Here is a 14,170-nt window from a genome sequence, read left to right on the forward strand (position 1 = left end):
TCACTTGATGAAATACTCACTTGCATTGTTCTGACTTAGTGCTAGCTTTTAACTTGTTGCTTATTACATGTAGTGGCGTGCGCATCGCAATTATTATGAATTATGTGACTGTCCCTGTACTGTCTTTTATTATAACAGCCAACGTTGTATCATTCTTCTCCTATATCCCTGATGATGCTTTCCTGGGTGAAAATTCCGAAAATTCATTGTACGCGGTGTAGCCAATGATTGTGCGTGTGTTGCGAGTTGGGTGTACTGAAAATGACAGCCTACAGAAGGGTTTCAAAGTTCATGAAATAATATTGAAACGTCGATTCATCGAAATTGGCCTATGTCCATTCCCCTTGGTACTTTTGGTTGTCTTTAAAGCAGAGTATGCCTGTCTCATTCTGCTCCTCTGGTTTAGCAGCATATTATGCAACTTGCGAAATTACAGGTCACTGTCTAATGCACTTACTTGTAAAGCAAATAGCGCGATATAGGTCTGCAGGATTCTTTGAAATAAAACCCTTGTTGGATACAATACTTTGGTACGGTGAGTCATACTTTAGCCATGCTTCGTAACCCCTATAGGGACTAGCACCGTTAGTTGTCGCACACCAGCTGAGCTCTGAAGCCAATAGTTGCATTTGTTTGTTGGCGCACATCCCTTTTGCAACCTCGTAAGACACCTTGTTGGGTGAAACAGCTTGAATTATGACTTGTGTCCTAGTTTGATCATCTGAGACACGGGTGCAGATTAGGTTACCTGTATTTGGCAGGTATGGACAGACATGGATGAAGACAAGAGAGCCAGATAATCCACATGCTAGTGAATACTTGCTGACATTAAGCAGTAGGGCAGGAAGTTGTTTTGGGCTGGGGAGGAGGGCGGGGGGGGGGGGGGAGGAAGGGAGAGGGGGAGGGGGGGGGGGGTGCCAAATTCCACACTGAGTCCCACTCCAAGCGTACCTAACCCCCAAGAGTGTGCAACTTGACTATGCTTGCCTACTCGTATAAACATACCGGTGTATGCGTGGTTTACCTGTACCGGTGTACGGGTAATCCCTCTATGGAGAGTTGTTTGTGTTCAACTAATTCACTCTGCGTCGGTTCTGACACCTCTTTCGCAATATGTAACTCTATATCACGAGAATATGTGAAAAAAGGCCCAACCCCGCCCTGCCAGTTATGGGGGCTTACGGGGGTCGCCATGGAAAATAATAAAAAGTAATATTGCGCACATTCGGTCTCTCCTCCTTCTCCAGTAGTAGAAGAACAGGCATATCATACAGTCAAGATGTTTCCTGACCTGACCCTGCCAAGTACAACAATTGACTGCATAATATGAAGTCCAATTGATGTGCAACTTCTCACTTGCACGTGCAAGCATGCTCATTGATCCTGTTTCGGCCCTATATCCGCCAAAAAGGTTTGGGGCTTGTGTGACAACTGTGTGCTGAAGGGCAGTTATCTGTCTTTTTCTGAATTAGTGACGCTACTACAGGGACCATCACATCCGTTTGCTTTGCGATGTAAAATAAATTATATGCATATAAATACAATATTGGACGTATTGCTGTAAAGACAGCAGAAAGTGTTTATCACCAAAACACCGGATATATGGTTAAAAGTACAGTTCTATTTCCAAAATCACAATTATCGTGTTCTACTCATTGTGCCGGGCACTCGTTTTCGAATACATACAATTGTACATAAACTTGCATTAATGCTTTGTTCATCATCAGGCAACTCCTCAGGCCTGCCATGCAAAGTCAGTAGAAATGTTTGCAAAGAGTACAAACACATTGAACTGTTTGCACTATGTACAGACTTTACAAGCTTACATGATGGAGCTTCGCGTAGTGTTCCGTTAGCCAGACATGTTGTGTCTATACTGGGTGGACGTGAAAAACCTGTATTACAGGTGTACGTCAGCTGGTCATCCTTAAGGATAAATGTATAGTAAGTGCCTCCATTAGCAATGGCAGGTACAAAGCAGGCGACTAGTGGACATAGGAACACAACAACCAAAGTATAAATTCACAGCAGTCAACATTAAGATGTATGGCTACACTCACTGAAATCCCACGAAAAGTGCAAAATCCGCGACCTGGATCTCTTTCGCTAACATCACTTTATTTGCCCATGTACTACATACAGCCTTTTGTATAGCCAAAAACCACACATTCTTATCATAAAAACCCTAAGCTTAATCCGGAATAGATAACACAAAGCTGTGGGTACTTTTCAACGACACTAAACAAACAGCCGTTAAACTGGTCTGGATCTGGCTTTCCACAACGGTCACCTTCCAGAGCTCGATAGCTGGACGATGCTATGCAGACCGAGACCCACGAACACACATACATTTTTTGTTGGTTTATTTGAATTCGGATAGCTCAACAGGACAGAAGTACAACTACGAAGAGTACCGAATAGACATGACATCGTAACTGGGCAGGTAAGAAGAGAGCCTGCAGTGTACTCCCGATACGTTTATTATTACAGCAAAACCTGTGAAGGCGATCACCTGCCTCAAAGGACCATTGTAACCAGGATCAAGAGGTGCTATTATTAGTTATTATTATTATTATTATTAAAGAGGGGAAGGCAAGCGCAACGAAAACGAGCACAAGCTACAGTCCCAACGGAACAAAGAATGTCGATTGTCACTGGACGATGACAAGACCAGTAGGCGATTTGACAAAGCGGTTCTAAGTTGGAAGGCTGTCGGTTAGCGCTACGGAGATGTGTTGAAGCTATTATTATTATTATTATTATTATTTAAAAAGGCGACGTGGAGACAATAATCTTAATAATGCAATGAATATAACTAAATGCGCACTCATATCACAACCATGGGGACGAATCATGTATTCCAGAACGTTTTCTTGTCACAATTATCAATGGAATTCGTGACTAAAGAGAATGATGAAACTACAATAGGATTTATACACTTGCAGTGGAACAGCGAGGATACAAGCATAGTAAGAAAAATAGCACAAACCTAGGAACAATTTGCACAGGTAATAAACTATAGGTGAGGTGAGAAATGATAGGAAATTCAGCAAGTGCAGTGTGACAATGGACATGCATGTGTAAGTGTGTGCGAGTGCGAATTTACTGGAATAGCGTAAGTGCGGTGACATTTTCTTTTTGTTTACAAAGATTTGGATCACGAATGCGAATGTAGACTGCTTCTAGAACTTTCAACTGCTTGAAACTACTTGCAGAACGAACAACACTGAACCAAGAATCATCATAACTTTCACGACACACGGGGTTAGACAACAAATGCAATTTAATTGCCGATGTATTCTTCTTCTTCTCACCGCCTCCGCCTTCACTTGGTTTCTGACCGCCACCGTCCTTCACACCATCTGCACCATCATCGTCATCATCGTCATCGTCCTCTTCATCATCGCTGCCACCTTCACCTGTCGTCGGCTCTCCCAGCAACTGACCACCGGGTTCATCATCGTCACTGCACACGTCGCTTCCACACTCCTCCTCCAGCTGCCGTCGCGTTCTCTTCCTGACCGGTCTTCCCTTGCCATTGCCAAACGCCTGACAGTCGTCAACTCTTCGGCTGGCATCATCCATATCCGGAGAGTTTCGATGCATCTTTCCAGTCACCTCTGCAGACCGAGCTGCCGCCAGCCGTTTGCTCCTTCTCAGCTTTGGTGAGTTGCGGTTGTCTGCGTCCGGCGTTCCGGTACTCGCTGATAATGAAGATAAGACACAGTGTTCGTCTTTGTTTACATTAATGTTTGTTCCCAATTTCTGCGTGCTGTGTTGGTTTTTCCGAGACACCGTTTGTGGAGCAGAAGCCTCTGCCGGAACGGACAGTGGAGTTGGGTGCTTACGTGGTCGGCCACGCTTTGGTCGGGAGGACCTAGCCGCCTGTGACAATATTGAGAGCGGCACGTGTTGTTTGATACGTTCGGACAGATGTTGAAGGGTCCTACCAACATACCGACTACCACATTGTCGGCATTCAAAGTAGTAAATGAGGTGACTCAATTGTAGGGTTGGTAGGACATCCTTCAACATCGTGAACGAACGGATCGTAGTGAACACGGTAACCACATTGGTGGCAAAGTAGGTTTTCTCCACTAGGGATTTCACCACACGGGCCGTGTCCTTCGATTCTTTCCCTTTCCAGGGCAAGCAAAGAAATACGCGGCACGGCAACGGTCCGATAGCTCGTTCCTTAACAACAGGTGTAGTTGTTAGAAGTTTGTCGAGGAGCTGCTGCGGGTAGCCATTCTTCACAAATACGGAGCGTAGAAAATCAAGTTCCTGGTAGCTTTGTTGGTGAACAAATGCGTTGTGCCCTATTTACAAGGTTACAAGGTTACTATTTACAAGGTTACGAACTAAGTTTGACTTGTACTGAAGTTCTAGAAGCAGTCTACATTCGCATTCGTGATCCAAATCTTTGTAAACAAAAAGAAAATGTCACCGCACTTACGCTATTCCAGTAAATTCGCACTCACACACACTTACACATGCATGTCCATTGTCACACTGCACTTGCTGAATTTCCTATCATTTCTCACCTCACCTATAGTTTATTACCTGTGCAAATTGTTCCTAGGTTTGTGCTATTTTTCTTACTATGCTTGTATCCTCGCTGTTCCACTGCAAGTGTATAAATCCTATTGTAGTTTCATCATTCTCTTTAGTCACGAATTCCATTGATAATTGTGACAAGAAAACGTTCTGGAATACATGATTCGTCCCCATGGTTGTGATATGAGTGCGCATTTAGTTATATTCATTGCATTATTATTATTAATATTATTATTATTATTCCACAATCACGATGACATAGTGCAAATAAGCATGTGATGCAGGCGATTTTAACTAGCCATGGTGGGGACAACTGAGAAAAAGAAGGAGAAAAAAAAAGAAAACAGAACAAAAGGAGTACTCAAGGAACCTGGACAGAGCAGTATAAAGATTAGGCTAGCAATGGAAAACAACGAATTCAATTTAATTCAACTTAGGGGCGGGCAGAATGGAACGCAACTCTTCGCAGCCAAACGACCCTGGATAAGGAGACCGTCTCGAGACCACATTTTGCAGGTCCCTTGAGCGGTCGTCTTAGACAGGTTTCACTGTATTATCATTAATGTTTGAGGAATTCCCCAAAGGCCGAAGCCTAAATCAAGGGGGGGGGGGGTCTCCGAGAATAAATATACGTGAAAAAAAGGTGAACAAAATGGTTAAATTTTCAAAAGGATGAAAACGATTAAAAAAGGTTAATGTCAAGAGGTTAATTAAGAAATCTGAGTAGAAGCAAGCGGAAAGTGGGCCGGTAAAGAAGGGGGGTAATCAGGAAGTGAGAAAACCTCGAGGATGGAATCAATACCTGTGGAAATGGGACTTAACTTGCCGGCTAAATACACCATGGGTTGGCATGGTCATGGTGGAATCAGCTTTGGCATGCACGCCACAGAGGCGCTTCAGGAACTTGTCATACTGAGGACAGAAATCACGAGAAGTCGGCGAAAAGAGGGGGTTCAGTGTGCCACGATCCACGTCAAGGATTCGTTCCACTTATTGGAGCTTCTTCTGAAGTCTGAACTGAAGAATTAGAGAAAAACTGTACAAATGTTGCTGGACGTACATATGTTCAGATACTTTTTGAAGTACTAATATGCATTTTGTGTTGGGTTTCACAGACCACAACTGAAGGGGGAGGGGGGGGGACTGGGGTTGGAACGTTTTTTCATCGTTAAGCCTAGTTCACATTCGACGGGGTACGACGGGACGCAACGTAAGGATCGACGGGAAGCGACGGGACAGTCAGACGGCGTCCAATGTGAACATCAGGAATGGGAACGCGACGGTATGGAGCGGACCACGACGGGATGATTTGGGTCGATCCAACCTTTCATACCCTGGACGGGCGTAGATGGGGATGCAAGCGTACAAAACAGCTGCATTTTGAGTGTGAACAGGAGACGACATCGTGCTCCGACTACTCCCGATTTGTACTTGGAATTTGTTAGTGTTTCGAACACTCCGCTTCCCATGATAACTCGCAGAGTGGCTAACATGACTTTAGTTGAATTTTAGCAAGGTAATGTCCGATGTCGCTTATGATATTTAGGGGCAGTTCAGGAGCATGACAGACGACCTGTGTTATCATTTCCTGGAGTTATTATTTCACACACCTTTCGAAGCTACTTTTTTGGTGTTCATGAAAACTGGTATTGTGAACTTGATTCCGTTTCATTCAAGGAGAACCAATTGAAAAGAAGTCCCGAAAAACAAGTAATTAGGTCCAGAAGTCACCCTGTCACGGACCGCGCTTTATGACTGGAGCCATTCGCGGTTGAACAACGCAACGACTGTTATCCAATTGTTTAGAAACTATAATGAGAGGAATTGTGAAGCGGACCTGAGCAATATTCCGAAAAGTATTCTCAAAGTTCTAGCCAAATTTGAAATATTTCAAAAACCCTACGCGTCTATAGTTTTGAAATGGACTGTAACTTCACTCAGGAACGGAATGTGATAATCGTGAGCTCGTTGTAAAACTTGAAGTCATCTCTGTCCAAACGAAACGAATACTCACCCAGCAGGAGGAGTAGAGTTGCCTTCACGCTCTGTTGAGAGAGGCTCTATCGTTCCTCTAGGAAATAATCCACACAGTAGTATGTGTCCACATGCAGTCACAAAGTGTTTAGCTTCTATAGTTTTACTAAGCGCAGAGCAAAAATCCAACTCAATCAGATTCTTGAAGTTCAAGCGCTCAGCTTGGCACTCGTCAGTCATAGGGAATGTCCCCATCCCCGCGGATCTCCACTCGAAAATTCATTGTGCAAAACTGTTTGGCGTGTATGTCGGGGGTGAATTGCATTTCCACCTTCGGCGCTCCATTATTTACTTTTCGCTCCAGCAAATGAAAACCATTGGAAAGCATAGTCCTTCAGCTAAAGTGACTTTGTATTACTTTATTAAAAGAATGCCTAGAGATGGAGATGATGTGAAAACAATGTAAAAACCGGGAAAGGAGAAAAACATGTAAGAAGAAAGCGCGATGTGAAAAAGATGATTCGAGCTAGGTTGCATGGAGCAATCATCAGGAATGAACATTGTACTTACGACCCAATTAGAAGACATGAAATTGTAATATTTTCCCCTTTCAATTCATGAAAATGGGCCTAGGTCTTTTCTAGGGGTGAAACGGTTACCCTTTAAGCTAACAAACGGGTACCTGGCTTAACGGGCGGGTTATCGGGTACCCTTTAGCAAGCCATACACTTTTTACAAGAACATTGCCACTGCATTGTCACTGGTTATGATGGTAAGCACAAAGCCTCTTTTACGGGCATTCTGGACGCATTTCTAACCAGAATGAATCTTCTTCTTGAGAAAGAAAGAGAGAGAGAAATAGAGAGAGAGAGAGAGAGAGAGAGAGAGAGGCAGGCACACACATACACGCACGCACATGCACATACACGCACACACAGGGAGAGAGAGCATGAACTATCTATAATTCAATTGGCTGTGAAGGAAGATCTGGCAGTGAAGGTTCATCATCGTCTTCGACTGCAGCCAAGACAAGTGGCATGGCCGGCTTCGGTGGCGCAGGAACTCGTACATCGATGATGTGGGCGTTCTTGTGCAGAAAGACTTGTGCATCGATCATTTCTGCCGACAACTTGCTCCGGCGCTTGTCGACGATCTGCCCAGGAAAGGAAAACACGCCCTCAGATGCAACAGAAGTTGCTGGAATGCACAAGTACTTCCGTGCGAGTGGAGCCAGGCTGGGAAATCGGGCAGCATTTGTGCTCCACCACAACAGAGGGTCAACAGAGCGCTTGACTGGCTTTTCAGCCAGATAAGCTGCTACCTCTGCTTCGATGGATCCCTCGCTATCCTCATCCTCACCGTCGTCGCAAAGCAGCTGATCCAGGAGGCAGCGGCGTTTTGTTGGTGGCTCGGAGCTAGAGCTTGAAGATTCTGTGCAGGGCGAGCAGCCGACACTTGCGTAGCTGATGAGCGTTTGCTGCACTTCATGTTGCTGCTCCAAGTCGAGGAACTTTAGAGCCCGAAACCGAGGGTCCAACGCAGCAGCAAGCACTGCCTCTCCGTTAACATCTAAGCCAACCAAATGAAAGCGCCTAGTTATAATATCCGCAAATGCCTGCTGCATGCATGCCTCTACCAGCAGGTCGTCATTATCTCCGGTCTGGCAATGGGACTTCAGAAGCCAGGACAGGGTTGAGTACTGCTCACCGCCCAAAGATGTCGTCACCTGGTCCACCGACCTCAGGAAATCGAGGAGATGTTCAGCAGTGGCCCACTGGTCTGCGGACAAGTCCATGGAGCGGCGATCTTTGTCTGGCATATTCGCAAGGACCAACTGCACAGGCACTTTAAGCTGGACAAGACGATCCAACATCAGGTACACACTGTTCCATCTCGTTGCACAATCCTGAACCAGGTGCTTCACTTCCAACGCACCAACCAGACGTTGCTTATCTTCAAGCTGGCCAGTTTTCAAGGCGGAATGCTTGAAATGTCCAACTAAGTGGCGGCACTTTGCAAACAGGTTTGAAAAGGTCTTCTTATCCAGGGCGTCTCGTAACGCATTTTGAATTCGGTGAGCAGCACAGACAAGGGATGGCCATTTCAACTCTTCCCACAAGATACGGCCTGGAGTTGCACAAAAACAAGGGACAAAGAGCTCCATTTTTGCTACGGTTAGTGAATGAATTTTCATATTTCAACACTTTATTTTGTTGGTTCCCTTGCCACATGCATGCATGCATGGTATGTGTGTGTTTGTGTGTGTGTGTGTGTCTGGTATGTATGTATGTATGTATGTATGTTATTTATTGTATGTATGTATGTGTAAAGGATACATCTGTTTAGCAGCATGACTTGTTCAAACTGCACACTCTGTCCACCAAGTCAAATGCACCACTATCATTCTAGTTACCTGGCCCTCATTTCTAAAATGCAATTCTATAAAATAATTAATTAGTATAATGGTTGTAGTTCCATGCTTACCTGCATATTCCACGTTCGCCGCCTGGACATGCACGATGCCACAGATTTTGGCTGGATCGACGTCATATTTGCGCACAGCGGACTCTATCTGCTCACTGATGCGAACACCTGTGTGGGAACCAGGGAACTCAGTTGTCTCCAACGTGCATGATGCCATTTTCCAGCTCGCGTCCACGAAATGCGCTGTAGTCGTGGCGAATGCATGCGCTGCCTTGGACGTCCAAATGTCGGTGGTCAATGCAACATAGCTTACGTCGGCCAGCTTCCCCTTCAAGAGAGTCACACCGTCGGCGTGATCCTTGCGGACAAGTTTAGCAATATGGGTTCTCGAAGGAAGCACATATCCGGGCTCAACAAAATCCATCAGCTCCTTTAGGCCAGAGTCCGTGACTAGGCTGAGCGGCCGCCCATCTAGCCAGGTCCACCGTGCCAGGATCTTGGTGATGGCCATTGCAAGAGGAACCGACACAACCTGCACTTTGGCCGCTTTCGCCTGAGCAAACTTCGCGATGGTCGGCTGAGAGTCCACTTCCTTGGCAGTGCTGGTCTGTTCCACGAAGTCAGAGGGGTGGCGATTTTTCAGGTGCCTCTGCAAGTTCGATGTAGAGGAGCCATCGTACTTCACCACATCCTCACACAATAAACACTTCGCTTGATGGCCCTCGACATTGCGAGTGAAGAATTTCCACACTGCGGACCGTGCCTGGCGACTGAACGGAGTCGATGCGTTCGAAGGAGCTTGGGACAGAGTCACAGAGTTCGACATCGCAAAATGTTACTTGCAAAGACAACCTAAACACTTCAGTTCAAACAAACAAACAAGGAGACGACTCGACTTGTTCAAAACTTGCTCCAACAGGCAACACTGAAGAGTATTTCCCACAACAACGAATCTTATCCGGGTGAGTCTCGACGGTACGGTTCCAGCAGCGGTTGGAAACTATTTTTAGAGACGACAGTTACTAGTACCTTCCGGATTTCGTGCCAGGATGACATGCAAGTACGAGTGACAAGCACACTGCATGCACTGCGCTACATGCAAAATGGTCACATGTAGCAAGATCGATCAAGAACAACACGCTCAAACTGTACATCGAACTGTGCGATGTTCGACTGTGCAAGTCAGCACCGTACTGTACTGTCGTACACGACTAACGGGTACTCGTTTGCTAACGGATCAGCAGCTAAACGAACGGGTACCCGGATCACCCGTTTCACCCCTAGGTGTTTTCCCTTTGGTACTTTTCCTATGTGTTTAAAGCAGATGATGATGTCTGTGTCATTCTGCTCCTCTGGTTAGCAGCATGTAATGCAACTTGCGAAATTACAGGTCACTGTCTAATGCACTTACCTTTAAAGCATAGAGCGCGATATAGGGTTGGAGTATTCATCGAAACTTTACCGATGTTGGATACAATCCTTTCACCCGGAAATCCTTCAAACTTTAGCCATGCGTTGTAACCCCTATAGGGACTAGAATCATCAGTTGTTGCACACCAGCTGAGCTCTGGAGCCAATAGTTGCATTTTTTCCTTGGTGCACATACTTTTTGCAACCTCATAAGACACGGGTTTGGTTGAAACAGATCCAATTATGACCCAGTCATAGCCAGTCTGGGAATGACCAGTGATATGGGTGCAAAAGCGGAGACCTGTATTTGGCAGGTATGGGCACACATGGATGAAAAAAAGAGAACCAGAAAAAAATGTTATAATAACTTTATTAGGATGACCCAAAGGCAAATCGCCTATTGAGGGGTTCACCGCCTTGAATGGTTTTGGTATAACAAAGCAAAGAGGCAACCATAATAATAATAATTATAACTTTATTAGGATGACCCAAAGGCTGACCGCCTATCGTGGGGACCGTTGTGTGTGTGGGGGGGGGGGGGGGGGGGAGGTTCGAACTGTGCACAGTGAAGGGATATTATTATTTTTATTATATGCATTCCCGTGTTGAAGTGTAGCAGCAGTATGCTTATGCAGAATGGCTTGGGTAAAATGAGAGGGGAGAGAAAGCAACAAGGCAACCAACATTTATGAAATAGGTCACAATAACATGAAGAGAACCAACCTACATATGCATGATTGCACAAGAATGGAGACGACAACATAATAATGGCTATAATCATTGTGCCACAAAACCGGTACACAGGAGATCTGTCGACAATGTAACGAAACATCAAACTCAGTTACAGTGAAGGGATAACTGTATGTATATGACCAAGGATAGGGTGTACCGGACAAAGTTGCCATTTTTTGGGAGCAACGGATTGGGGAGTATAAGAGTATTGTGGTAATGAGCAAAAACCATAAGTTAGCAAGAGTACATAAGCCTGGGCTATGGACTCTTGATGTTAGGGAATTCTTCAGGTGGCTGGGGGGGGGGGCAACTTTTTAGGGGTAATTTCACTACATTTTGAGTGCATCCGGAGTTTATCGGCAAGGTGGAGATGAAACTTGAAAAATGTTTTTTTCTCGGTGAGTCTCTGAAGAAGGGCCTTCTCTGGTTATTTTCCACGGACCTGTCATTAATCGTTTTCAAATTTGTCCAAATTTCATCTCCATCCTGCCGATCAACTAAAAAATGCAGGCAAAATTTTCCAGAAAAGGGTTGTGGGGGTAGTCCTTTCCCAAAGGTGCTCTTTTAATTCACACTTAGGCCACCCTTTCATTTTTCGTTGTTTAACGTCCGCGCCCGCGTACCTTTTTGCCTCCGACCGGAAAAAAACAAGAAAGTAGTAGTACCAATAATATGTGAAGTCTTCAGATACAAGATTGTGTAGTTTCACAGTGTGCCGATCATGAACTTAAACTTATAATCTTGCCTCCCGCGGGCATGCCTTTGTCTTGTGTTCTTTTTCTTTTTTTGTTGGCTTTTAAATATCGTACGGTGTGTGTCCTAGTAAAAATCCAGATGTAATGAATTCATGACATGCTAACTCCATGCTATGTACCTGTTTTGTTGGATTCATCAGGCATGTGCTCCAATGTACCATCAAAGAGTGTTGTTCTATGCCTGCAAGTGCCGTTAGACCCGGAAATATTGTATATATCACATGCTTTACTGGTCAAAAGCGTTACTTGTTCCGCATGTTTCTTTAAGCAATTGCAGGTGTTGGAAGCTGTATATATTCGCACACGTGACCCTGTTCTATGCAAGCAAAAAGAAAATGTTGTAGCACTCACACTTTTTAAATAATACGCACTCACCAGTTTTTTCCACACGCACTCACAGCTGCCACATTCATCTACTGCTACCATTCTCAGATACACTGCAAAGGTTCACACTACACGCGCTATGCAAAACCACTAGCTGTGCTGCATTCTCACGCTTCTTTTCATATTACTCTAGCTATATAACTGGTTGTTTTTAGTGATTCTTACTATGTGACGATGTTCCACTGATGATAGTCACACGAAAACGTTCTGGAATTGTTTCATTTTAATTGTTTATACATGGTGCACAATTGATATTTTTCATTGCTATTTTACGACTGTTGTCTATTCCGCGGGTAACTGGAAACAAGGTCCTTATCTATACAGCGAAACGATCGTCGTATGAAACTTCTGCTTGTTACCGCTGCTTGTCGTCCATCCAAATTGTCATAGTCGAAGTACAGTGCTGTTTTACTGAGGGGTCCAGTTTTGCATGATTCCTGGTCGCGTAGCTACCCTTTTTATTGATCTTCGCATCTTTGAGACACACAAGTTGTGTGGAATGTTACTTTGCGTCCTTGAATCGTGGTTTGACCGTATTGTCCAAGGATTTTGCCAGTATCGTCATAGACATGCATGAACACCCGCCAATATCAAAACATGGAATGCCTGCAGTGTTCAGCCCATCCACAGGACCAAGCTTCAATGAAGAACACACGCATGCATGTTCTATACGCAGTCAGAGATCACACATGCCGGGGTATGCAGGGGCGTCAAACATGGTACGACCAATACCACCATAGCCATACCACTTTTCATCTAGAATGGTCCGCCGAGAGTAACTGTAGAGCGCGAAAACATGATCTGGTGGCCAAAAGATCCGATACCCCCCGCCCACCCCCTCCCGGACACTTCCCGGACCTCACTCGTATCCCCTCTCCCTTGCCCTGTGACACCCATGGTATCAAGAGTCCATAACCCAAGAGTATGCAACTGTGATCTCTTTTCTATGGGCCAACCGCGCGGCGCGCTGCCTTCATTACATCATTCAGCTGCAGGCCGCGCACTGCGGAAAATCAAACACCGCACTTTCCCTCTAGTTTGAAATGAACTTTCGTACGGAACTGGAGTTCACGCGCCAGAATTCAGAGATTGTGTAGGTACTGGAACGAATCGAGCAAAAACGGATGGGCTCGTGCGAGAAATTGAGAGTTTGAATGCATGCTTCCAGAGCGTGATGAAGGCAAGTTACGTAATGAAGGCAGCGCGCCACGCATGCACCCATAATCACAGTTGCATACTCTTGGGTTATGGACTCTTGATGGTATGTATACTGTACGTACGTTGGCAGGCTGGAAATCTGCTCCAGTTACCGTGCACCTCATTTAGAGCATTGCATGTGAGGTTTGTTATGCCATCGGCTGGAACGAAGCCTACGCAACTGAATAGAGGGGTTGTCAGTTGACAAACTCTTTTTATTCCTGTAGCTGTGCAGAAGACGTTACTTCAGTAACGTCTGGCGCTAGCCAGGGTCTACACAGCTTTAATTCCGTGTTTGCTTGTTTGTGCCTATGCTTTTTTTGCCTAGGTCATCAAGGTATCTCTCTCTGTGTCTCTCGACCTCTGACTCTGTCTCTGACTCTGTCTCTGACTCTGTGTCTGACTTTGTCTCTGACTCTGTCTCTGACTCTGTCTCTGACTCTGTCTCTGTGTCTCTCTCTGTCTCTCTCTCTGTCTATCTCTGTCTCTCTCTCTGTCTCTCTCTCTCTCTGTCCCTCTCTCTGTCTCTCTCTCTCTGTCTCTCTGTCTCTCTGTCTCTCTCTTTCTTTCTATCTATCTCTCTCTGTGTGTGTGTGTCAGCAGAAACACTTTTGATGCCTCAAAAGATGTATAATGTGTGTGTATGCATGCATTTGTGTGTGTGTGTGTGTGTGTGTGTGTGTATGTATGTGTATGTGTGTGTATGTGTGTGAATGAGTGTGTGTGCATGTGTGTAC

The 14,170-nt window shown here is 45.1% G+C and overlaps 1 protein-coding gene across 1 annotated transcript in view; it reads right to left on the reverse strand.

Annotated features, from left to right (window-relative positions):
• LOC135820599 (uncharacterized) overlaps nt 1-14,170 on the reverse strand; it is a 91,429-nt gene that overhangs the window by 11,017 nt on the left and 66,242 nt on the right. The window contains exons 12-14 of the mRNA XM_065333654.1: nt 10,367-10,666; nt 1,827-1,985; nt 458-748 (exon numbers count right to left, since the gene is read on the reverse strand). Coding sequence (XP_065189726.1) covers nt 458-748; nt 1,827-1,985; nt 10,367-10,666 — 750 coding nt within the window. The remainder of the gene's footprint in view (nt 1-457; nt 749-1,826; nt 1,986-10,366; nt 10,667-14,170) is intronic.

This window comes from Sycon ciliatum, chromosome 7 (genome assembly GCF_964019385.1).
Source record: "Sycon ciliatum chromosome 7, ocSycCili1.1, whole genome shotgun sequence".
In the NCBI taxonomy this organism is placed as follows: Eukaryota; Metazoa; Porifera; class Calcarea; order Leucosolenida; family Sycettidae; genus Sycon; species Sycon ciliatum.